The sequence below is a fragment of the Coptis chinensis genome, chromosome 2 (assembly GCF_015680905.1).
Source record: "Coptis chinensis isolate HL-2020 chromosome 2, ASM1568090v1, whole genome shotgun sequence".
NCBI classification, from domain to species: Eukaryota; Viridiplantae; Streptophyta; class Magnoliopsida; order Ranunculales; family Ranunculaceae; genus Coptis; species Coptis chinensis.
In genome coordinates, this window is record NC_141457.1 from 38,655,884 (window position 1) to 38,683,230 (window position 27,347).

Here is a 27,347-nt window from a genome sequence, read left to right on the forward strand (position 1 = left end):
TTGAAAATTAAAGTTGACCCTTCAGAATGTGCATCTTATGTTGCTCAAGCCGAATCCGCTGTGTAACTTCAAAGGGCATGATGTCCTTGAGTAGGGGTTTCTCTGACCTCATATTCTGTATATAGACAATATTTGAGCTTGTAGGGGTTTCTCTGACCTCATATTCTCACAGGACAATGTTCTATTATTGTTCCCTCTATACCTGACACCTGTATGAGTTCATAATACCTTTTTCGCTACCAACCAGTTCTCGAGGAGGATTGGTTTGTGAGGTATAGTTTCCAATTCTTTAGTGCCTCTTCACTTTTCTACACATACTTTTTCAACTGTTATGCAACATTTATAGGAATTTCTCACGGTTGTCTAGATTTTGTGCATCAGAAAAGAATAGAATAAGACGCAAGAGAAAGAGAATCTAGATGACTTGAGAGATCCCTACTAGGTTACCGTTTGTTGTGGTGCTTAGTATGCTCCTTTTTTTGCTTCCCTTACCAAATTGTGGACGAAGCAAAAGTAAGGAACGGTTAAGAAGTACGGTAAAGACTGTTTCTTCTATATACTTTCCTCTTACTATTGGTCATTAACTAGCACATTTACTTTCTTTTCTTATACTATGTATTGATTGTACTGATTGTATGTTCCTCTCTCTGACGGGATTCTAGATGGACTTAGTGACTATACTTAGTATTAGACTACTCTGGCAAAGGAGGACTTCCAACAGTCTTCTGAGTTCATTAGTCATTACTATATTCTCCTATATTATGCCCTGGCCAGCCTGTTTTTGGACTGGAAACAAGCAACAAGTGATCTGTGGGTTCAAGAGGAGGCTACGTTAATATAAGTTTTGCTCCATTAAATTTCAATTGATTCAGTTTACACTTTTTTCTAGGACATAGCATTATAATGAATCATTCCTGTACTGTCTTTAGCATCTTTCCCTGGCAGATTGTAGCAACACTTCCATGAGAACAAGTCTTTACTGGTCTGATGATCATCCTTACCACTCACCAGTGATCCATTCCGATCCTCTGAGAAATGTAAAGTGGTTCAAAAGTCAAAAGTGTTTGTGCTGTGTTTTGCTACTTATTTTGATATAGATTTATGGTGATCAATCATAATATGCCAATTGGAGGGAGTGCCTACACTATGTACTGGCTGTTGATTATCCACACAATTGTGCTGTGCGTCTGTTTATTTGTTGTTTCCAGTCTTGATGTCCTGCTCAGCATGGTTTGAGTTACTTCGAAGTGTTTTTGATGTCCTGAAGATAGCAACTTGCGTTAGCAAGACACACTGTTCCTGTAGTTTTATATATTCCTTCTACATTTAAGCTTAAAAGAGTTGCGATAATATATTTATAGTTATAGTCATAGTTAACAGGTCTGACCTAAATATTGATCAAAATTTAATCCTCAATTACAGATTTTAACGGTAAGCTAAAATGAAGTTGCTACACGCTGGAACAAGTGGAAAAATATTTCAAATACACATATTATTGAGTCGGAATTTCATAAAGTTACCAGGTCTTCTACTTCCAATTGACCTTTCTTGATGTTCCACTATAGCGGTGTACTATCTTAGTAAACTGAGTATGTTTTGGTAGTTCCTTAATTATTAAGAGAGAGCCCGGAGATTGGTCTGAACTAGCTATTTGCTTCAAACCTGAAATGGTTTCACTGGACAACTTTAAAACACTGGTGACCAGCATCTTTTTTAAAGACCAATTTGTTGTCTTTCTGATTCTGATATATGTATACTGATCGAGCAAGTTCAAATTAACGTAACATGAAACCGATTAGTCCGAAAGCGCCGTGGAGAGCAACAAAAGTCCATAGACCACCTAATTGACACCAACGAGTAAAATCCCCCTGTGCTTCATAGCGGAGCTCAACTGCAAAAAGTTGAATTTGTTGAATCACGTGGCACCATGACGATGAGCTTCTTTCTGTAAATGATTGGTGTCTTTATGATTACCAGTATTCATTACAAGAGCATGAGTCACCATGAAAATGATGGAGTCAATTTGCGTCTATCACAATGATCTTCCTCTTGTAAATCTGTGTGTGCCCAACATGCAGTTAGTGCACATTGTTCTTGAATTTCAATATATTTCTTCTGGGCGTTGATGTTTTTAAGACTCGCAATAATGTATTTATAGTTCACAGTTCGAACATGAATATTAACAATTATTCATTACATTGTTAATTCAATATTACGAATTTTATCGTACGACAAAATACTAAATTGACCAGCCAGAACTTATGGATGAATATTTTGACTTATACCATTGAGTCGGATTTCTTAAAGTTATCGGGTCTTCTACTTTCAATTGACATTTCTAGTTGTTCCACTATAATTGTGTACAATCTTAGTTGGTTTTGTATATGGTAGTACGTCAGTACCCTTGAACTGTTGACAGAGTCTGGAGATCGGTATGAAGTTTGGGCTGTACTTGCTAATTGGTAATACAAACCGGTTTAATACAGCTCACTAGCGCCTTTCTAAGGAACCCTTTGTAGTCATTCTAATTCTGAAATCTGAATGGTTTTACACTGCGGGTTGAATCATTGTGTGGCACCCTGTCAATGAGGTATTTTGTAAATATAGACCAAGAACGAATCTGGTAAAGGGTGTGCTTATGACTACCAGTAGTCCTTACAAGAGCATGACCCACCTTGAAAATGATGGAATCGATTTGCATCCCTGACAATGACCTTCCTCTGGTAAATGTTTGAGATAAACTTGAATGCGGAATGACAATCGTTGCAGATCCTGAGGTTCATGGTCACTTGGATGGGCAAACCTGGGTCAATCTTCATGATTCCGAAAGCCACAGCAAGTTTCTCACTGTGAGTTTTGAGGCTGTGGTCCTTATCTTCCTCTTCCACATCATGCAAGACGCATGTTCCATCTGGTATATACCCTGCCATCTTAATTTCGGCGACGATAGTCTCTACCTTTACATAAACTTGTGTAAAATGTGGATGAGTATGGTCTGCAGTGTGGAAGCCATGTACCTCTTTACCAACTTCAATCACGCTGAAGGCTGCTGGTTTCTTCAGTCTCTTGCTCTTCATATCTTGTCTTAGTTTCCGAACTTCTTGCCATTGGCTTGATGCAGCATATATATTGGACATCAACACATAGTATCCAGTATGTTCTGGCTCAAGTTGGAATAGGTTCTTAGCTGCAAGCTCCCCTAACTCGGTATTTCCATGGATTCTACAAGCCAAGAGCAAGGCCCCCCACACCCCGTCATTAGGTTCTGATGGCATTTTATTGATCAACCCAAGTGCTTCGTCCAAATACCCAGCCCGCCCAAGCATGTCGACCATGCAAGCATAGTGCTTTACCTCAGGTACTACGGAGTGCTTTTTCATGTCATAAAAGCATTTTCTACCTTCTTCAATAAGACCTGAATGGCTACAGGCAGATAGAAGGGATGTGAACGTAATGTGGTTTGGATCAAAGCCTTGCTCTACCATCTCTTCGTATAGTTGAAAAGCTTCTTTTCCACCTCCGTGCATGCCGTAGCCTGAGATCATCACATTCCATGAGCTACCATTTCGTTCAATTGGAAGACGACTACGAAACATTTGGATGGCTGTGTCTAAATTTCCACATTTGGCGTACATGTCAAGTATCGCATTCCATAATGTAGTGTCGATTGCTACTCTACTGTTAATAACAAAATGGTGCAGTTCCTTTGCAAGATGCGGGGACCCCAAGTAAGCACAAGCAGAAACCATGATCAGCGCTGTCACTGGATTGCTTCTGGCTCTCGCTCCAGCGCATACCAGCATCTTCTCGAAAAGAGAGAGAGCTTCACTGGCACGCCCATTCTGTACATAACCAGAAAGCATTGAGTTCCATGATATCCCATCTTTTTCCTTTATCTGGTCAAAAACCAATTTTGCTTCTTCAAGATTACCGCTCTTAGCATACATGGCCACAATGGAGTTGTCGACAAACACGTCTTGGACAAAATTATTCCTGGTCGCATATGCATGGACTGATCTTGCCATCCTAGCATCTCCTAACTGAGCCACTGCAGACGCAACACTAACAAGTGCAACCGAATCAGCAACAAATTTCTCTTTCGCCTGCATTGCGTGGAACAACATCAATGCTTCTTCAGGCCGATCTGACTGCTCATAAGCAGTTATCATAGCGGTCCAGCAGACAAGATCCCTCACTGGCAAACCATCGAAAACCCATCGCGCATCATCTGTTTGGCCACATTTGGCATACATGTCAACCAATGCAGCCTGAACAAACACATGAGAGTCGAACCCAGTTCTTATGACATCACTGTGAACAGACCTGCCTTCTGCCACCGATCTGGAGCCGCATGCCTTGAGAACGAAAGGGAATGTGTAGTTGTTGGGTCCCACGCAATTTCTACGCATGAGCAAGTAGAGTTGGAGTGTTTGGGTAGGGTGATGGTTGTTTGCATAGGCCCGAATCATAGTGTTCCATAGGAAAGAGTTTGGTCCAGCAGTAGCATTGAACACTGATCTAGCCGCAATGAGGTCTCCTAGTTTTGAGTAGTTGCTGATTACTTGACCAGCTAGATGTGGGTTGTTGTAGGTAATTAAACCGGAAGTTAGGAGAGATGAGTGAATCCGTTTCAGTACGTTTAAGTTATCACAGGATCGTACAAGGTCCTCATCATCATCATCATAGTTATTATAGGATGCGGGCGTTGGAGAAAAAGTAGTAGAGGAGGAGAAAGAGAGATTGAGGCCAAATATTGATACGATGCCATTTCTTGGACAACATAATAGATTGTTATTACGATGCATCATCCCACTACAAAAGCGACTACTTTTTATGTTTCTTTATAAGCCTAACTATTCTCAAGTCTTTCGGTTTTATCAACTTTGGCCCGCTCATTGCCAATAGACACTTCCTAAAAAAACATTCCGAGAAATTCATCAAGACATGGTTTTGGTGCCACTTCAACTGAAATAACAATCTTCCGATCTGTGTCAAGTAATAACACAATTTCTTCATATACGCTTTTTCTTATATTGAACACCTGTAAGAAAATAAATAGACCTTATCTGGTCTTCACAAATATTGGTACACAGTATAAATTGGCCTTATATCGAACATGCCTACTAACAATCATTGTTAAATATCAATATCAAAATAAAGGACTACTCAACAATGAGTAAATTAGATTGTTGGAAACTAAAACGCTCATTCAGGAAAAAATAACAATTAACATTCAAATTTCCACAGAAAATCTAATTCCTAAAACCAGCTATTTGTTCAGAAAAAATCAGTTTCAAATCTGACTAGAACACCAACCGGCAAGGTGGTGCATTGGATAGTAATCCTCAAAATTCATTGAGTTCAAAGACGCAACTTAGCCTTCACTGAATTTTCCAACACGTAACCCGCTATTTCACCATCTTCGGCTCTTTACTTGCAAGTTACAAGAAGTATACCGCATACACATATGCGCTGCAGCTTTTAGCAACCAAGGCCTGCAGACTGGTAGATACAAAAAGGAAATTCATCAATTGTCGGCTGAATCTACTTGGCTCCAAAGTGTCTCGGCATAAGCCTTTTCTTCTTCTTTTTCTTCGGAAACATACTCAGCCACCTCTACCATCTCCTCCTCTTCAGGAATCTCATCCATCATCTCTTTCACAACCTCGTGCTCCTCATTAACTTCTCGTTCAGCAAGTTCAGCAACAGCCTCCCTCATGGCTTTCGCTGTTGCCGCCCGATCTCTGGGCCGATATTTTGGCGCTGGGAGGATAAAGGGTAATGTAATATCATCAAAGCTTAAATTCTGTTGGCTGATTTCCAAAGATATATTCACTGGAGGAACAATGAAAATGATCCCAAGCTCATAATTACAGATGTGGAGTCTCGCACCAAGAGAACAATTTGTTTCTGCAACTCCAAATTTTAGACCAGTTGATGTTGTTGGACGTCCCCAGGCAGCCGGACTAAAATTATGTGATCCACAATATACCCATCCAAAAGATGAAGAATTTGTGTTAGAATAGAAGCGTCTTCTTGCTACCTGCATCAAACAAATTTTATTAGTAAAAAAATGTGAATGTAGATTACGCCTACCAGTTTGGATTAAAAAACATATAGAAAAGTGTAAGAATGTACATAATATACCCAAAAACAATCTTTATTAACCAAATTTGTTTTATTGAAGTATCTACTGACGGAGTGGTTTACTTGGCCGCATAAAAATCCAACAGGAGAACCTAAGTCTCTGGCAGGAAGGCAGGCCGCTGCCTCTTCCAATGCTTACCCATATGTATTTTATTAAAATTCTCTTCCACTCATTTGTATATTAGACATTTAGACCTTCTCCTAGCTAGGCGTCCCTATGTGCAACTACCAGCAACTCTTGCAGGTTCATTAACTATTTATTGGTTTCTAGCCAAGTCACATTGACACGGATACAAAGTGTCCAACAAGGCAATCTGTATGAAGTAGGACACAAGGATACAACTAATTAAAAAGAAAACTATTTCTATTCTTTAGTTACACAACTAATTCTTGGGGTCAAGACCTTACAAAGTGCCTCCTTTACAAATATATAACTACGAAAGTGGCATACTACGGAGTTGTAACTATGTGAATAGTTTCCTTGGTCCTTTAGGGTATAAAATAAACCCTAGTTTGAAATCGTATGCACAACGTGTCCGTGTGTCTGACACGAGTGTCAGAGGGTTTGTATGTCCGACAGGAACTTTATAAGAATATGAAGTGTCTGTGTTACTTGAATTTCTAGGTAATACAAAATTTTCATAGTGCGGATATAGTCGTCTACCATGAACTGCATATATTCCATGCCTTGCCTGCACATGATTCTACAATTTTATACAGGAAACTGTTCACCCAGCTTCTAAAACACAAATCCTGTCATCAATATAAAAAATTGAAACTTTACCTTGACATGCATTGGGTAACCCACTCTGTGACTAGGGTAAGGAATTGCATCATGAAATATGTCTGCTGATCTCAACCTTTGCCATGTCCCCTGGCCAAATAAAATTCAACTCCATATCAAACAAATACTTGACACAGCATCTTTTAATACCAAACAGCACTTCAGCTATAACTATCATAAATATTATTCAAACTTCCCCACAAGCACAGCAAACTAGAGCGACAGTAAGACCATAGTAAAAAACAAAAGTGGTCAGTTGAAAGACCACAAACATGAAAATAAACATAGAGGAACACCTGCAATCCCAACATCTCCTTTCTAAAGTTTTTGATTTGTCTGCCACTTTCTAGAGCAAGAAGAGTGGCACATAATCGATATGACTACACGGTCAAAAGAAAGAAATATTGAACCTTTAATCATTCCATCGAGACACGGATAAACACCTGTAATATGTTGTTTGCAGCCATTATTGTCGTCTTGACCAGGCCTTGTGAAATAGCGCAATTTGAAGACTTATCAGAAAACAGTTTCGAAAAACTCTGCAACTAACCAACTCTAAAAAAATCTTCAATTTAAAGAAGTGAGTGTTTGCCCAAAGCGGGAAACTGCCTCCTTTCTTCTTCGCAGATAGCTTTTTGTCTTTTTGCTTTCTGTTTTCTGCTTTGTAACCAAACACCCCCGATGTTGGTTTACACTTCTTTGATTTTCGACAATGTGAGAAACGTCTCAACCATACCGACATACCGGGTTAGGATTCTTAGCCAAAATATTGTGTGGTTCCGAGTTTTGGATAATTTATGTCAAGTAAAGTCCAATTTTCCGAGATACACTTTTGATAATAATTATTGGGCGAGAAATGTGTGCAAAAGTTGATGAGGTGTCCCCTTAATATTCCAGTACCACGTTCTCTCTCTACCAACTTTGAATTAATAAGAGGCAACTTTTGAAAGTTAAGGCAACATTGTCTGTGCATTATTCTGAAAGTGGTCTTAATGAAAAAACTGGTAAAAGATTATGCATTTATGCGAACAACTTAGGTCGTTTGCCAATGGCTAAAATTGCTCAAAATTCAATAAAACTTTCATTCAAGTAGTTATCGTTTGAGACTTTATTGGGTAATATGGGAAAAAAACGTTTCAACTTGAGCAACTTTGCTACTCTGAGATCTGGCTGCATCAGAGGTAAAATTATCAACTACTTAAAGTGGCTTCAAACAGTCTCAGCAGTACAAAAGAGCTACAATCTGCTTAATTAGATCTAGTGAATTCATCTTAACAGGTTAAAATGGTGGGACCTGAAACCACTTATAGGCTAAAATTCATACCTCCGAAAGGCAAAGCAATCGCCTAAAAGGCCAAATTCCACAAGATGCATCTTTGACTCTTTCAATAGTAGGGAAAATGATCCTCATGGAAGGATTTTTAAACTCTGCATTGGCATTCCAGCGTCCCCACTGCCAAGCAAAAAGTACCCGAGTGATACATAAGTTCATATACAAGCTTTCATAAGTAGTAAATCAGAAGCATTAAAGAGTACCTCAGGATCAGACTCGTCTGACTCTGGAAATTGGGTTGACATTTTCCCAGCGGCAGATGAAAAAGCAGCTAAAAACTGTAAATTAATTGATGTTCCGATAGAGGATGAACCTTCCAAAGAGAAAAAAGATAATAAGACTTAAATGATAAAAGATGATTTCTTGATTTTTTTTTATGTGTATCATTGTTTCACTATCTCACCATAAACAAAATCGGTTTCTTCTAATTCCGGCCAGTTGTATTGACCTAGCACCTAGTGTAGCAAAAGCAAGAAAAGCATGGTTAAAGGTTCTATGAATAAATTTTAATATCAAGTTTACCAAATAATCATTTTAAGAACTCGAGAAAGGAGCGGAAATTAGCAGACCTTTACCTGGTTATCACAACTAGTCAAGAAACCAGTTACCAAGAAAAATATATATACATATACAAATCACCTTTACCAAAGAAAATCAAACCAGAAATCTATTAACTTTGACTTGTTCAATAGGAAAGCCTAGCCTAAATCACTTCCGAAGCACATCATGTCACACTTGCTCCTTGGTATTCCCATACTAGAGCTTGATCTTTCCTTTTGCTTCTACTCTGAGATAGTAATACTTAACTGCAATATGCTTTGTTCTGCTATGACATACCGGTTCTTTGCTATCGCTATTGCTGAGTTATTGTCACAATAAATCTCAGTAAGCTCCTTTTGTTTCTGCCCCATGAAGGGATGTAAATGGGGCGGGTCGGGGCGGGTCATACCCGCTCCATCCCCACTTGAAAGGCAGTCAGGGATTCCCCATACCCGCCCACCCCCCATTAACCTATTTAACAAAAAATAATTCTTTATTTACTTATCTAACTAAACTATTTTTCATCTAAATATTAAATATACTTCATGAATTTTGCATTAAACTAGTGGAAAGATGGTCATGGTTTCAAGAATGAGATCATTATTTTAATTCTACTCTTGCAACACTTTTAGAGATTTTAGAAATTAAGTTTAATTAGTATTTGGTTGTTTATGCAATTTTTATGTAAAGGGTATTTTAAATTACGAATTCTAATTCCGGAGAAAGCCATTGGGCCATAGGTAAAGTTGAAGATTAATAAAGTTTTGTCAATTTAGAGAAAGGTTTTATAAGTTTAATTCTTCACGAATAACAAGGTTGTCTAACCCAAAATCGAAATAGGCTTTGAAATTCGGATTCAAAGTCATATCTTGGTCATACGAGTGCATCATTATTACTAGTTGCAAATTACTTGTATGGAATTGGGAGTCAAATGCTCCTACTGTTAGAGAAATAAAAAGTTAGATATGATATTTTGATGGCAATATGGAAATATATTATCAGGCCATCTTGATCTTGGTTTTGTACTTATGGGTTTGGGCAAAAAAAAAAAAAAGAAACACAGCCTATCTCTGGTCCTTACATTCTCTAGAGTTTTTGTCTATCATCAAGATATCTCTAGACACTGTTATTCAGTCATTGTCTAGAAATATCTAATAACAACTACGACTCCTACAAATTGCAACAGCTTTAACAGATTTTAACAAATTATTATGGTACCCCATTAAGGGTTTCGTTCCCCACATGAATAGGAAATCATCTTGGATCCTGGAATAATTTTAGTTATCTACCACTTACCCGTGTGAATGCCTTTTGAGAAAACCCCACACCCATAGGCCACGCTTTGGTTTGGGCCCTTGGGTGGCAAAGTGAGGACAATTTCAACTATTAGTATGTTGCGGACCATTAGAAATTGGGTATATGAGGTTGAAATAGCCAGTGACATAGATCCTGAATAAAATGTAAAGGTGACCAGTGATAGATCAAAGAAACACACGGCGTAGAGGAGGTAATGGCAACTCACATGAACGTGATGAACCACAAAATGATACACCACAATCTGCCATCACTCACCAAGCATTCATGGAGGTTGTGATAGCGTCCATCAGGAAGTGCGTCTACGGCTGGGCTATTAAATCGTTGAGTACTCCCCGAGTTATCGGTGAGTACTCGTTACTCGCTGCTTAGCCGACCTGACTAACAATTTAATCCCCGATTACAATCGGGCTCAAAAACTCGATTAGTCGAGTAATTGTGTTCACTATTTCAATGTTAAACATTGAACTCGACATTTCGCCGATTCGACCAACCCTCGATTCTGTAAAGTTCTACATTTTAATCATATTTATTTTAGTTGATTGAGTGTTTTAATTGTTTATTGATTGATTGGGTTCTTAACTTCATTATGTTGGTATTTCAAAGTTAAATATATTTAATAATTATTTGTAAAGAAATATAGTGTTATGAAAAATCGTTTGATTAATCCCCGACCGATTACACCTACTCGCTACTCGCTATTCAAGCGAGTAGCGACCGAGTAGCGATTTAACTGCACAGGTCTATGGTTTCTTCCAAGACTACTACCGGATGCAGGAAGGACACTCACCTCCTAGGATGTTGCCCTATGAAGCACGGATACTCCTATAAAGGTGAAGTATCGGTATCCGACACGTATCCGATACGGATACGTCCGGATACGCGTCCGATACGTGTCGGATACGCGATTTAGAGTATCCGATTTTTTAATTAATTTTTTAATTTCCGATACGTGGGGGATACGTGGGGGATACGCCGAAATATTAATCTCACAATTTTTTTTTAGAATTTCAAAAAAAAAAAAAATAAGAAATAAAATCCAAAATAAAAAGAGATGCAAAAGAAGAAAAATGAAATAATTAAGTGGTACCTGACTAACTAATTCTAATCTGCAAAAAAATAGAACTTTCTTTTAAAACCTCCATTGATAAATCTTGAAAACCTTCTTTTTAAAACCCTATGAAATCAATGGGAGAGAGTGAGAGACTGATATCAATGGGAAATGAGAGAGAGAGACAGTAGAAATTGGAGAGGAGTCGGATATCAATGGGAGAGAGGGGGCTGATTTCAGACCAAGTAAAAAAGGGAAAAATATTTAATTATATAATATATATATATATATATATTATTCAAACGTATCTATGACGTATCCGTATCCTATATTTTTGAAAAATGCCGTGTTCGCGTATCCGTGTTGTGTCGTATCCGTGTCGCGTATCGGTATCCGTGCTTCCTAGATGTTGCCCACAAATGGGAACTCCAGGTGGAACTTCCGACCACACAAGTGTTGGTGACTTCCAAGGAAGAAACCACAACTTCCTAAGGAAAATATTCCGATAATAGCTTTCTTTTTTTAATTAGTTGTGTTCCCGTGTCCTACTTCATATAGGTCCCGTGTCGGACACCGCCACGAGTATCTGTGTCAATGTGACTAAGACATGGAGTACATCGCCCTTCAGGCCAGAGTAATAGGCTACTCTGATATCTCATTAAACTATTTATTAGCAGATTGGCCCCAGGAACTTCATATTACTATGTGATGCTTTAGACACCCAATATGGGAATATAAATCCGACAAAATTTTGTCAGAATAAAATCTTTGAACCACTTTAAATAAGGGTGTACTTGTCAATTACTAAATTTTAGTTACAAGGTAAAGTAGTACACCCATATAACATAACTTTCCAAAAAGCATGATGAAAAGTGAGCATTACTAAACTACCGCTACCAACCTAGACCTGCTGGATTTTACAATTGTCTCCATGTCATGACTTTAAAGTGGGAGTTAAACAACAACATGAGCACACCCTGATATTTGCATGAACAGGTAACTGAAACAGAACTAGCTGAAGTACTAATACAATGAGCAGTAAAATTCCTAACTTACCTCCTGTAAACGTGAAAGTCCTACGCACCTCTGCAAGGACGCAACAAGCGAGCATATGGAAGCAACATGTTCAGTACAGAACAAACTTGATATTTCAGTAAAACAGGGCCCCTGCAAACGATTATCATAAGTAGCACATCTTTCATCTAACAATATTCTCAAGGGTTCAATGATAACAAATTCACTACGTTATATGGACACCATATTTCAAAATAATCCGTGTCGGATACGTAACCAGGTGTCCATGTCGGACACACGAGCACATAGTGCATGTGATATACTCCAATTTTTTATAATTCGCAGTGTCAGACGCTTCGTATGTGTCGGATAGTCAATGTAACTTAGCAAATTCAAACTCCCAATGAAGTAGCCAAAGAAAAAATTATAAGGGATATAGGACATGCCTGTGAGACATACATTATCAGCTGTACTTTGTTGTTGCTTCCTTCCAAAGCAGCCGCAAGTACTTCTTTTGGATATATATACGCAGAGAAACAAAAAAAACCAGAATCACATAATGGAGCTACCCACTTTGCAATATCTCTTGGCAGAAACCCAAGTTGAATATAATCTGGTCCACAAGACAGTGCATTACAGTTAATTAAAGAGCATGGCATAGTAGGTAAATCCGTAAGATTTTTTCCCAGAGTAAATAAAAGTGCATTTTCCTAGATCATTCTTCCTTAAATTGTATCGGAAGACCAGCATACATAGTATTCCACCCTTAGATATTTGAGATAACACTTTCAAAGAACAGGCAGCTGTTACTAGTAACGAGGATCTTCAAAACTAATCTCATTGCACATCTTAAAAATATCATTCTTTTGGTCATCTAGACATGTTGGTGTGACATGAAGAACACAAAGATGTACAGTTTTTCCAAAATCACAACCAGAGAGCACCACAAGAACAATATAAAAATAAATGGATAAATAAACAAAACCCAAAACAATAACAAAAAACAGATAAAAATCCAGCACTGCTTCCTCCCATTTGATTATAATACCTTTGGTGATTTGACATTAGGGTCTATCGAATTCCTTAGTCACGTCTGCTAGTTTTTTTAAAGGTTACATGGACACGCCATATTCTGAAAAAAATCTGTCGGATACGTATCCACGTGTCCGTGTCCGTTTCCGTGTCGGACACATATTGTATTTAATTTACCTCGAATTTCTGATTTACCATCTAATTTAATAAATTTATAATTATTAAAAAATTAATTAATTATTCCTATCCGTGTCCCCGTGTTGATCTTCAACTGCTCGCCGTATCCGACACCTCGTATCTGTGTCGGACACCAACACGCGTGCCCGTGTCAATGTAACCTAGTTTTTTTTGGATCAGATGTCTGCTAGTTTTATATTTTGAAGAATCAATTTGTAACACACTTGTCCATTAACTTTGTGCAATACAAGAATACATAAACATAATGAGTTTCTCCGGGATAAAGAAAAAAAAATGCAGAAACGAACAAATCAACAATAAGTAATGTTTCTGAAACATACCTCCTTCAGAAAATTCATCAAGGTCGCAAATGAGAACACTAACAGCATTGGCATCGGCAGGAATATTCTTATATCTTCTTAATACAACTTCCAACATCCCAAATTCATTTTCCTGGCATTTTCTGAGAAAAGCAGCCAGTGTCTTCAGAGCTGCTCCATTCGAATCAGCCGCAGAATGAAAGCGGTGTTTCAAACCAACTAATGATGCTTCAACAGAACCTAGAAACTTGATGCGACTCAACCGTGCTACGCAGTGATTACCCTGGTCAAGACAAAAGGATCTGAGTATTAACACAGACACAAGAACCCATTAAGACCTCTTAAAATGTAGTTTGTCAGTTCATGTAATATCACTCAAATGAGATACAAAATCAAAATCAGTCCTCAAACAGATGCTGTATTAGCACCAAAGGACTTGTTAGCACCACAGGCAAGCTCAAATTATTAGTCATTTAGTCATATATCTCCACAAGAAGTTGGGTTTCCTATAACAAAATCCAAACTAATCAGGATTACTAAACCCTTAGGAACCACAAAACAAGCTCTAACGATGCCGTATCCAAGGCTTAGAGACGAGCATCTTTGATTTGGCTTGCATTGATCCCCAAGTAACCAAAACCTACCTTCCTGAATTGGACTGCTACCCAAAGACATGAAAAGAACTAAAATAATAGATAAAGAAGTAAGGGGTACTCTATATGGTTCATAACATATCACAAAAACCTATAATTCTACCACAAATACAAAGTCTACTTACAGATAAAAAGTACTTTGACTCCAATGGATATGGAGTCTTGTGGCTGTGCATTCCAGGGACTGAAGCAATCAAATATCCATTGGCCCCTCCAAATTCGTATTTAGTCAACTCTGTGATCCAATATGCCTCACTCGGTACATCAACCACAAGTGATGCCATAAATCCAGCAAGCTGGGCAGCAAAATCTGACTTGAACCCTTCCATTTTACCTTCCTCAGTAGAAGTAAAGAGAGCTGAATAATCAGGTTGACATCTGCGAGGAAAATCTTGCCACCATACTGTATTGGTCACACTATTCCACTGCCAAAGTCAACAAAGTTTGAATAGTTATGCAATAACTTAGGAAATAGCAAAAGATAGGTCCAGTACATAGTAAGCAAAAATATTCTAATTAACCAGGATAAGACAAAAAGCTAATGAGCTTATTGTCAAAACAACAAAAACTACACCAAAGGATGGCCTCACTAGACAAAGAAAAGTGAAAAACAGCAAACCGCCTTCTAGAAACTACACCAACCACCAGTCCAGTCAATAGTACAAAACAAATGCACAGAATGCCATTACCTTACTATGGGGATAAAAAATTATTTTCAAATAAATAGAAATCAAACAGTTTATTTTTGAATAAAAATGTGTTTTTTCAGTCAAATAAATACCTTTTGAAATACAGAAAGGCAATCCAAACAACTCCTTAGAAGTCTTAGAATACGTGTCCTCAAGGGCCTTCCACATCTAATTTGTAGTACTAAGAAACTGAACAACGTAAGCAACATATGGTTCCATACGAAGCCATAACCAGGTTATCACCATAGACATCTCAGTCCAATAGCAAAAACACTGAATCCCATGGAGAGAGAAGAGAATAATCAAGAGATCCGTTTAATAGAAAATACCCAATATATAGGTTTGGCTGAAATAAGCAAAGAAACAACTATTTGTTAAAGGCTTCAAAGAAAATCACCATGCACAAAAAAATTGCAAATCCACAAAAATTTGGTGATCTGAAAATAGCTCCCACCAAACTAGAGTAATTCCTCTGTTATTACCACACTACATTGATCAATCAACAAATCCCAAGAACATCATTTTATGTTGCATAAATAAACAAATCTTAGGGTTTTCCTAAACTTCAATCAAACCAGCAAATGTAAAGGGTTCAAGAAAAGAAAAAAAAAAATTGTGGAGGAGAGATTAACTCGGCGCTCTAATACCATCTTTTAGTTGGAGCATCCAATTGAAAACCAATTGGCTATAACTGGAACTTCCCCAGGAACTTATGTACTATGATGCCAGTGTTTAAATTTTTGATATAATACAATTAATCTCAACACAGTGGCGTGACTTGAGCCTAACACGTAAACTTTGATTTTACTGTGTGACACAGAGCATAGATAGGCTATTTGGGGACAAATCCGAAATAGTCTGCTCTGATACCAAGTCAAAGTATATGTTTGTTATTGAACAACAAACATAGAAATGCAAAAAGAAAGAAAGAAAGCCGAAAACATGGAGAAATTCCAAAAAAAAAGTACAACCTTAATTTATTTTGACCCTGGCTCCTGCATATATAAATAATAACTTGAAAAGAAAATTTTCAGGTCTAACCTCAATTATACTGAGTTTGTTGTTATTAAAACACAATCTTCCAAATTTTCATGAAATACGATTGCAATCTATAAGCATCATTTACCTCCCACCAATTTAAATTTTAATAACATAATAATTCATTATTGTTGTCTTTCGTACATGTTTTCTTCTATTACTAATTATTTCCCTAGTCACACAACATAGGTTATGATATGCGATGACATCATTCCATGCCACTCCACTCACAGCCAATCAATTTTAATTTGGATCCAAAAGTTTAAGACCATCAAAACCAGCCATGCAGAAGCAACGGACTTGTAACTTGCACTCTGTGGGGTAAGAGGAAAATATATATATATATATATATATATATATATATATGGCTGTGAATGCTACCGTCCCCCAAAAAGTTTTGGCGGAAGCGTTCCATGGTAAGATTGTTGTTGGTCTTAAGAGGGAGTTTGTGTTATCTGCTCGTCAAAAAGCAGTCATTGGATGCTTGTAGTCAGAACACGCAAAGGATTTTCTACTTGCTATTCCGATGGAAAGACTTGGACAGCGTATGTCGCCAGTGGAGTATCGTTCTATTCTCCGGTACCGTCTCATGATTCATTTGTACTCTGATGGTGGTATATGCCCTGTTTGCAAAAAAAATATACTAGATGCTTTCGGGGACCATACAGCACATTGTAGACATTTTCCAGGTTTTAAATACCGACATGATCATGTCTGAGATATTTTATGTGATGCATTTTGGAGGGATGGGGTACAAGTGAAGAAAGAGACTCCCGTGAATTTTCTCACTGATCCGAATGAGGGAAGATCTACACTTCGGCCTGCGGATGTATTGATCTACAGTTAGTCTGAGGGGAGACATGCATGTGTTGATGTAACTGAAGCCTCTCCGTTGGTAGGGCTTGGGAATGGAGTCTTTGAGGTGGGAGAAACAACTAAGAGAGCAGCGACAAGGAAGATGGAGAAGCATGAGAAAGCTTGCACGGCTAACCAGCATTGTTTCATTCTATTTAGTTTCGACACTTTCGGTTTATTGGAACAACAGTCTGTTGAGCTTCTCAAAAGACTTCAGAAAGTTATGGGCAGTAACGTTATGACAGTTGGTTCTAACGAGTTTGTTTTTAGAAGAATAGGATTTGCTATTCAGAAAAGACTTGCGACGCAGCTTGTTGCACGCTTGTCCTAAGTATTTGTAAAATTCCTTATCAGTATCAATAAAATTTCCACTTAAAAAAAAAAAAAAAAAAAAAAAAAAAAATAATGAGACAACTCGAAGATTTTGGGTCAAAATCATAAACCAAGAAAACATCGCTGCTCAAGTTCCCAATACAAATAACTTTCTCAAGTCGTGATAAACATTTAGTCGCTTATCCAACATCGAAACTGAAATAACTTCCATATCAAAATATCTAGTATTTAGCCTCCCAACCCATCCAACATTGCCAACCTCGGAGCCAATGAGTACAACAGGTTCCAAGACTTATATTCCTCGATCTCCCACAATTCCAAACAATGAACCAGTTAAAAACAATAAAGAAGTGGATATCTAACCAAAATAAAGCTCTAGTACCCCTTTCTAACTAAGATGCATACTATAATGCAAGATAAAGACTGCAGTTCACATAAAGCACATTATTGACGACAAAACATGTCCAATCACTGACTTGAAAGAATTTGACCAGCGTAAACAGTCCGTAATAATTATTTAATTAAGATTTGTTTTTACAATATATATTATTCAAACATGCATCTTCGAAAATGTATGCATCTTTGAAAATGTAGTTGGTCTTTGATCAATTGACTGGATTCGTGAAACAACTTGGCCCGTAATATTTCGTATTGAGTCTTGTGATACTCATGGATATATGTTGAAACTAAAAGAAAGTAAGAAACAAGCATAACTAACTATTATATGTACAGGAGAAAAAACCCAAAAGAAATAGAAAAAATATTCGAAAACAAAGCAGTTGAAAGTCTGTAATTGTTTTTTCATAAAATGAAATCAAATTCTCACCTGTTTTGAAACTAAATTTGCTGATGTAACAACAATACGGATACTACTATCCCTTTGCAAGACCAACAACTTTGGGTGATGACACGCAATGCCTTGTTTCTTACGATCTTTACCAAAGGCTATAACATCTGGAAATGGAGGATAGCTAAAACAAAATTGATAAGGGAACTTATATAAGCTAATTTCCTACAACAAGATACTTTTCAAATAAACAGAAATTGACTTACATCACCAGTAAGTTGGGGAAATTCTCAAAGGGAGCAGACATCCTTTTATCAGGACTTGAACTCCAACATCTCTTTGTGTTATGACATGCAATAGTCACAGGCAGATTATTGGGGACCTCACAGTATTGCAGAAACCTGCCCAGTTTGTTTCTCATGAGCAAAATATTACAACAAACAAGAAATCTAAGGAAAGTGATAAATAAATAACTAACTAGAAGTCTACAAGAGCGTTGCACACGCTTTTTTATTTTATACTCAACAATTATCTAGAGCCCCTTGATGTCGTATTCTTATAATTTTATCTGCAACATAAGATTTCAAATAGTACTAACAGTAAGAGTTCTAAGGACCCAAACTAAAGTTTCTATTCTTATTCTTGTAACTCTATTATTTTCTTATATATATTTAAGTAATACAAGTCCGAAACTAAAGTCGTATAATCTTTTTCTCCAAACTTCTTCTCCATCAACAAAAATACAATTTTACTTGGTATCAGAGCATCAAGTCAATAACCGATCATTTCCTATTCTTCTTTCACTGAACTATATCTATAAGGAGGCTATTATCATATTAATAATAACCTTGCCTCCTTAAACCCCAAAAATAAAAAATAAAAAAATAGCCGGGGTTTTATTCCTTAGGCCAACATGGCTGGCTACCTAAACAATAAATTGAGAAAAAATAAATAAATAAAAAGTCCCAAACAGTACTTGTATAAAACAGATTACATCAACATCTTTAATCACTTTGCAAGACCCTGGAGGAGTGTATGATACTATGATTGATCTTTTAGTAATTTGGTCTTTAGCTCACCATGTTTGGTAACTATTCCTTCCTTCCTTTTGTTAAACCTTGGTCATCTCCTTCTAACTTTAAAGAGGTGTTGGGGTCAAGGATATTACAGAGGTACTGGTAAATAAAAATGAAGTTGCTAGTGCCATGGTGAAGCATCTACCTACAACTATTGGTTGGATATTATGGAAGGAAAAAATATGATAAGTTGTAAACTAAAGCTGTATTTGCACAAGACAAGGTGGATTGCGTATTTGTACCTTAAGGGAGATAGCTAGTGGACGAGCCATGAAACGAATAAACATTGTTTACAACTCTAATCTTTGTTGGTTATCCCTACAATTTTCTCCCCTTTCTTCTACTTCTCTCAAAAACTCTACTTTCTCGTTCTTCTAAATCACGTTGTGCTTCCACTACTTACTTCTACTTGTCAAATTGTCATAAACATCGACGGAGTTGACAAATAACAAACGATGCCAAAAACATAATAACAAATTACAATTAAAGTCCTGAAACCTTAACTCTCTAAGCAATGGAACTACCCTTAACCAATCAAATTAAGTTCTTTAATCTCAACCATGATTAAGTGTATGTTCTTTGCCTTTTTCTAAAAAGTTATTCTATAGTGTTCATGTCATATATCCCATACAATTGCTTTCGGCAAATGAATAGCAACCATTTACTTTTGTCAAAGAAGATTGATACTTCAATCCTTAACGCCTCCTTGTAACACTCCTTAATTCCCAAGATTAGTTGAACTACGCGGGAAATTGAGTATATATATATATATACTCTCTAACGGACATCCGCAAGCAGACCAAATCTAAATAGGGAACATCACATGACTTTTACATACACTCGCTCTAAAAAATAGAAAGTTAATCTCCTATTTCTATTTCTCTCCCACGGGTCCCACCTTTGTGACCCATCTTCACTCTTTTCTATCTTGTCTCTTTTTTCTCTCCTGAAACTTCTCTCTTGTCTTCTTCATCACTCACCTTTTTCTTTGTCTTTTATCTCAAATTTTATACGGTTTCGATTTACAGTCTCCATCTTTTGTTTGAATAGATTAGTTAACCCCATTTGGGTTCTCGAATTTATGGAGATTTGCTCCACTCTAGAATTATGAAGAGGTTCTGCCACATTGTTGAAAGTTGTTTGAAGGTTTAATAGTGACGACTCCATTAACCCCAACAATCTCTGTTTTGTTGCTGACTAAATTGGAGTGGATTATTATATATATTTTTTGGTGTTAATCTTTGTTTTTGTTTACGCTAACAGTGTGAGATCAACTAATATTATCGTTGTTGTCAAGAAATAAGAGAAGTAAAATTGGGCAAAGTTTTGGGGTGTTAATTTCTATTTGATTTTGACCAAGGGACGTTAACTACAATTAGAAAAGCCTACGAACTTGGTGCAATTACCAAAATCTACCATAACTAGTTATTATACCAGTAAGGCAGTAACGCCATGAAAATTTCTTCAGTAAACAAACTACTTTTGAGAATTGCATCCATGAAGCCATGAGAAATAGTTGTTACAGTAATTTGAGTGTTTGACGTACTCCACGTTCACCCCAAGTAGCGTGAGAAAGAGAAGCAAAATGAGTAGTAAGGAAATAGAAGTGACTTTTTTAACTTCTTTGTTTATTGTGGCACCATGGCTAGTTGAGAGAATTTAGAGAAAAGAGAGAGAGAGAGAGAGAGAAAGTTTAACACGTGAGAAGCTTTTAATTGTGAAATCCATTTGCGGATGTCCGTCAAAGAGCCAACCTATATATATATAATTCTTCTCTAAAAAATAGCTATTTAAGTTAACTTAAAATAAATAGGTAAGTAAAACTTTACCTAGAAAAAATGAATTCAACCCTAATTTTTTTTATTTTTTTTTTTTGTGGTTATGAAGTACTCACCATAAAGATCATCTCCACAAAATTTCAACTCATTTAGAAACTTCTAACATTGGCAAAAGATAATTGCAAAAACTCAACATATATAATACAAAAAAAGAATGAATAAATATAATTAAATAAACAACTAAATGAAAGATTGTACATACTCTAGCCAAAGGACGATGTTCTACCTTTATAATTGCAATATTTACATTCATTGACAATATGCACCTTTTTAGGGGTGTTCACAAAAACCGACAAACCAAATCGAACCGGCCTGAACCGGTCATTTTTTTCAGTTTACTACATGTCCGGTTCGGTTTTCGATTCCTAATTGTAAAACCAACTTCATTTGGTTCGGCTCACAGTTTTTGCCCTCGGTTAACCGGGACCGAACCGATAGCTGTACACTAGTAATAATTGTTATAAACCCTTAGATCGTTAAGTTAATTTATGACCATTGATTTTGAATGGACTATCTAACTTAAGCCACCAAACCCTAACTCTCTCACCCAGCCGCATGTGCCTCTCTTATATTCTCATTTCCAAAGTTCAAACTAACAACCTCTTCAACAAAATATCAGTGACCCTTTCCAAGATAACAACCACTACCTCTCACCTTCTTCTTTTCTAGTTTAATTTTTAATTTTCTATCAAGGATCGTTGTTCACCGTGAGAAGAATGAACACTGATTATAGATCAATCGATTGAGAGATCTCACAAATATGTTTTCTGTAAATTAAAGCCAAATGATATCAATTTTCATGTTGGGTTTGATGTTCTTTCTGTTCATATCTCAAATCTAATTGATTCAATAGATCAAAATTAGTTATCTTACTTGGTATAATTGGTTATCTCCCTTCTTAATGTTGCTGTTTTATAAATGCTTGCACCGATAAACCGATTTAAGTTGGAATAGTTGAGCTTTAAGTCAATAGATTCGGTTTTAAACCAAACCGAACCGATTTTATAGTTCAGTTAGAACTCGGTTTTCTTCAGCTGTGGTTCGGTTACGGTTTGGAAAGTTAGAAACCGACTCTTGTGATTCGGTTCATATATTTGGACTAAACCGACCCAAACCGAACCGTGGACAGCCCTACACCTTTTACAATGAACTTGTCAATAGTTCGGTTAGGACCAAGGAGAGCCATTCAAGTGAAAAATACAATTCTAAAATCCATCCAACTTTATCAATAGATGGGTTAAACCAGGGACTTTGGATAGACCTAAAGTTCAACCAAACCCGGTGATTTCAGCATTGATCCAGGAGTTTCTGTAAAATCTGCCAGAGTTGACTAAGGAGACTTGCAATCATTTTTAGCACTATGATGTAGTAAGGAACTTTATTTTTTTTTGAAGAAGCTAGGGGTTAGGTCCCATATCAAAGACACAAGACAGATTCCCATCTTGGGTCCCTGAAGAGTATAGGTCAGTATCAGATCAGTCTGAACGACAACCACCCAAACTTATCCACCTTAAACAAACTACTGTTGAGAACACGACGAAAGTGGGAACGAATAAGACAAATACATGTGTTGCACTGGTTCGAGAGACATGAATACGATAACTCACTACAACCCACGGTGCCCTGATCAAGATTGAAGAGTACCAATAGCCCTAGAATAAAACAAATATTGATCTATAAATAGGAGTCCTAAGCTAAAAAGGGAAGTTCACAATCTTTGAACACTTTTGCAGCTGCTTCATTCCTGAATCCTAGAATAATTTGCTCACGGTAGAGCGCCAATGGAAATTGAAGAAGCCACATCAGTGTCTTTGTTTCCGTTAACGGATTCATTTAGAGCACACATACAGAATTACAGGTTGTTTAATTTCCGATAAGAAATATGTTCCGTGATTGTAACAGTAATCAACCATAATGCAAGAGCAACTCAAAATATAAGCAAATATAGATATTTGACATAAGACAAGTTGATACAGCTTTGCACGTAATGGAAGTAACAAATAAAAGCAGTAGAAATTCTATAAAAGTGTTAGAATTCAACGTACCATAAGATATCACAAGTAAATGTTGCAATAAACATGCGGGTAAGACTTTCAACAGGATGAAGAAGCTCTGGTAAGGAAACCACCATTTCCTCCTGATCATCTACTAATCTATTCTCCTCCTCACACTGAAGCCGGTTCAGAAAAAATTTCTTCCCTGATGAGGAACTAATAAGAACACAGTGTTGTTGCCGCAAAGTATCAACGGGAACGTTATTATCTCGAGAAAGCTCGTTTCGTATAAAAGAAATGGGATCTGCACTCTCTAAAATCATTCTACATCGATTCAATAGAAAAACCGCTCGACCAGTCGGATCACCATTTATGAGTCTTTTATTTTCAGTTAAATCAGTAAAAACTACTCTCTCAATTACAAAACCAATTTTCTCCACGTGATTATTACTACTATTACAAACAAAATTAACCTCATCACCAACAGACAACTCCACAAATTTACCCTCTCCAATTCTAAGACCGTTAGCAAATACACCATTCAAAGAAGACCTAATTTTAAACCCATCGAATATAAATATTTTACGGGCCGAACCATCAAGGAAAATTTGGCAATGACGGTTACTGACACGTGGGTCATTGAAGACGATATCGCAGTACTGAGTGTTACGGCCGATAGTGTAGAGACGGTTGGAGTTTAGACAAGTTGTGGTGGTGGGACCGGGGAAAATAAAAGGAGTGTCAAGTGATTTGAGGTGTAAGAATCCTGTTGATTGTTTAGTAATCTTTCTCTTCTCGATTTTGGTTACTGATAAGATATCATTACTTGGTTGTTGCTGCCGCTTATTAGACATCAACTCAAATATAATCAAATAAATAATTGAGTTTGTAAATTGGTCAAGGCTTGAATAATCAAATTGAATTCATTTTCTTTCCGGCCTCAACTTATACCCCTGGGGTTCCGATTTTGTAAACAGAAGCTCGTTTGGCTGATATGTCACGTGTTGCATACCGGAAAGTAAATTTCAATATTTCGTAATCATCGACTTTTGATTTTGATATTCCACTGCTGAGTTGGCACTTGGCAGATTGCAAAATGGTTAACGTGAGACTAGGGCTGTCAATGGATAACCGATCCGAACCAAACCGATAAAAAATGGTTTGGGTTGGGATAATTTGATTTATTTTCTATCGATCCGAAACCGAACCGAACCGAACCGATAAGATATTGGTTTGGTTTTAGGTTTGCCCCCACCGAACCGATATGAATCCAAACCGATAAGATGACATTTTAGTCATATTTATGATTAATTTTGTATATGTTTATCAATTATGTGATTGAAATTAATTGATTTAATTTAAATTTTAATTGATTTTATAGTTTTCGGTTTGGGTTCGGTTTACAATATTTTTTATCGGTTCGGTTTGGTTTCGGATTCTCAATATCTTTATCGGTTCGGTTTGGTTTCGGGTTCCTAACTTTCTTATCTATTTGGGTTCGGATTTTCTAGAACCCGACCCAAACCGACCCATTGACAGCCCTAAATGTGACTGCGTACAAAGTAGGGGTGGGCAATGGGTCGGGTCGGGCTAGCCCGGCCCTAAACATTTAAAGCCCTTTAGATATTAAGGTCGGGTCGGCCCAATCCTAAAGTCAGCATAGAATCGGGTTGGGCCGGGTCACAAGTCTAAATCTCAAGCCCTGACCCTACCCTAAGCCCTCTTTAAAGGTTTTAGGGCCAGGTTTTAAAACTGGGCCTATATATTTTCTTCTTTTTACTACATTAGTTTTAAAACTCATTTATATTACAAAAATGTACAGAGATCTACAAACTCAAAGTCTCACTAATCTAGTAATAATCCTTGATAAGTCCAACAATTTAAAATGCACATCCACAATCTAATGAACTAAAGTACATCGAGAGTTCGGAATTTGTTCTTCCTTGTACTCAAACCTCACTAAAATTACATTTAACATTGAAAAGTACATAGACAAATAATCGTATTATCATTTTAAAAGAAGAAGTAATAGATATAAAGAAGAAACAGAATAGCTTTGGTTAAACTGTTTCCAATATCATAAACTGTTTCCATAATAGATTCAAATGGATATAATATTATATTTCTTCTAATTTAAAAGTGATTCAAGCTTTGTATGTGGAAATGAAAAGATTAGCTTTTGAACAAATGATGGAGAAAGGTTTGAAATTACAAATGCCATTTTTCTGACAAAGGTTATTTTTTGGTTTATGTGTTACGAATGTCTAGTCTGCTCTGTATTTCACTTTAATGGTGTACGTGGAAGGAAACCTTTAGTTATAGACTGTACGTGAATAAAAATATAATTTATAATAAGTAATTAAGTGGGGAAAGAAATTGAAAATAATAAGTTATAAACTTTGATTTGATGATCAAATGAATAAAGTCTTATTTTTTAGGGTAATTTTGACTTAACCCCCCACAGATGAGTAGCGGTTTGACTAAACCCCCCATTTTTAAAATCATTTGAGTTTGCCCCCCACTCCGTCAATTTTGTGTGTAACAGACGTTGGTATTGTAGCTATTGACCATTTTACCCTTATGAAATATTGCCCCCCACATTAACACGTTAAACCTAGCTTTGCGAAAACCCCCCAAACGTTGCCATTATTTAATTCTTGCACTCTCTCTCTCGGATTTTACATAATGGCCATTTTGCCCTTATGAAATAGCCGTTGAGTTTTATATAAATCTCATCACCTCCTCGACCCTTTAGTCTGCAATCAACACAAATCTCATCTCATTTTTATGGGCAGTGGCACTTGCGAGGTTAGCAACACAAATCAACCATCTCAGGTTCTATTATTACACTTAATCTTCTTCCTGACCTTCTTCTTCTTCTGCTTCTTCTTCTTCTTCTTCGTTGACTGTTTACTTTAACATTGGGGGGTTTATGCAAATAGCATATTGACGTTTGGGGGGTTTACACTAACTAATATTAAACCTCAACCTTAATTTGTTTTGTTCTGTTTTCAGATTGCAATGTCATCATCAAAAGCAATCAACTATGGGTCTTGTTTTCTTTGTGGGGATGCAGGGAACCTTTGGAAGGTTGATTGTCGTTGGCTTGATTATCCCTGTGTTTTAGGATGTCCAGATACTATGAAGGTTCGCTGGAGTGGGCAAGAACACACTAAAGGATTGAGATTCCTCAGATGTAATAGTGCACCAAGATGCAACGGTTACAAATGGATAGATGTACCAACTAAAGCAAAAGGGAAGGCTGTGGAAGTGGAAGTGGAAAGGAATGAAGTGAAGAACAAAGAGAAGTCTAAAGAGGAGGGGAAACTTAAGTTGTGTATTGATGGTGTTATTAAGATGAATATTGAAGGCAATGTGTCTGATGTAACTGAACTTGTGAGGAAATTAGCATTTTAATGTAATGGACATATTCAAGTCTATATTTAATTCTGACATAGTGTTCAAGTTTACATTTAAGTCTGACATGTTAATATGATAAAAAATGCATAACAGCAAACATGCCTTAAAATGATCAAAACACAGCACTTAAGTCATTGAAGTCTTACAACAAATCCATAACACAACACTTAAGCATACATAACACTTCTCTAACACTTAATAGAATAACAAATCAAGTACATTTTACATAGCACTTGACTCAGGTCTGACACAACAAATCAAGTACATTTTACACAAATCATTAAGTCTTATAGCAAATCATTGAAGTCTTACACATAATACTTAAGTTAACCTCAGTCTTACAACAAATCCATAACACAACACTTACAAAATCCCATAAAAAACATAGCATTAATGTAGTCAAGACTCTGCCTGTGAAGAAGCTTGAGAGGATGTTGTACCCTTCCTGGACCTCTTTCTTGGAGGTGACATTGGTGGCATTGCGGGTATGTTGGTGGCCTCAATGGAGCAACACTTTCTTGAGTTTGAATAGGTTCGACCGCTAGGTTGTGGACCTTGTGAACTTCCAAATAAAAGTTCGGATAGATGGCCTTGATTAGAAACATTTCCCCCCCTCCCCCCTAGCACCTCCCTCCGCCTCTGCCTTTTCCACCCCCATCCTCACTTGCGGTCCCCTCTTGGCTCCCATCAGTAGCATTTCTCCCCCCCCTACTCTTGCTTCTACCACCTCTACTTCCTCTCCCCCTTTGCGGCGGTTGACTCCCATCTTCACTTGCGATCACTTGGCTCTCATCCTCACCACCACTTATACCCCTACCCCCTACCTCTAACACCTCTGCCTCTACCTCTTTGGCGGCAAATCACCTTCAACAACTTGACTCCCATATTCACTTGTAGGCAGTTGGCTCTCATCCTCACCACTTGTACCCTACCCCCTACCACCTCTGCCTCT

General features: G+C 37.1%; 1 protein-coding gene and 1 pseudogene across 2 annotated transcripts; both read right to left on the reverse strand.

Annotated features, from left to right (window-relative positions):
• Positions 1-2,642: 2,642 nt before the first annotated feature.
• LOC147515973 (pentatricopeptide repeat-containing protein At4g33990 pseudogene) lies at positions 2,643-4,409 on the reverse strand (annotated as a pseudogene).
• A 772-nt stretch (positions 4,410-5,181) lies between these two features.
• LOC147515974 (forkhead-associated domain-containing protein / FHA domain-containing protein) lies at positions 5,182-23,947 on the reverse strand. 2 transcript variants are annotated; one of them, XM_086588694.1, is made up of 12 exons: positions 23,027-23,947; positions 18,334-18,468; positions 18,107-18,251; positions 14,491-14,790; positions 13,734-13,995; positions 12,630-12,694; positions 12,226-12,336; positions 8,668-8,719; positions 8,468-8,577; positions 8,256-8,384; positions 6,932-7,021; positions 5,182-6,043 (listed from the first exon to the last, which is right to left on the reverse strand). In XM_086588694.1, the coding sequence occupies exons 1-12, from the start codon at positions 23,827-23,829 to the stop codon at positions 5,528-5,530; spliced, it is 2,718 nt and encodes a 905-aa protein (XP_086444820.1). In that variant the 5' UTR covers positions 23,830-23,947; the 3' UTR covers positions 5,182-5,527. The 2 variants fall into 2 exon arrangements, with proteins under 2 accessions (XP_086444820.1, XP_086444819.1); XM_086588693.1 differs by having other exon boundaries at positions 12,630-12,796; positions 23,027-23,946.
• Between the last annotated feature and the right edge of the window lie 3,400 nt (positions 23,948-27,347).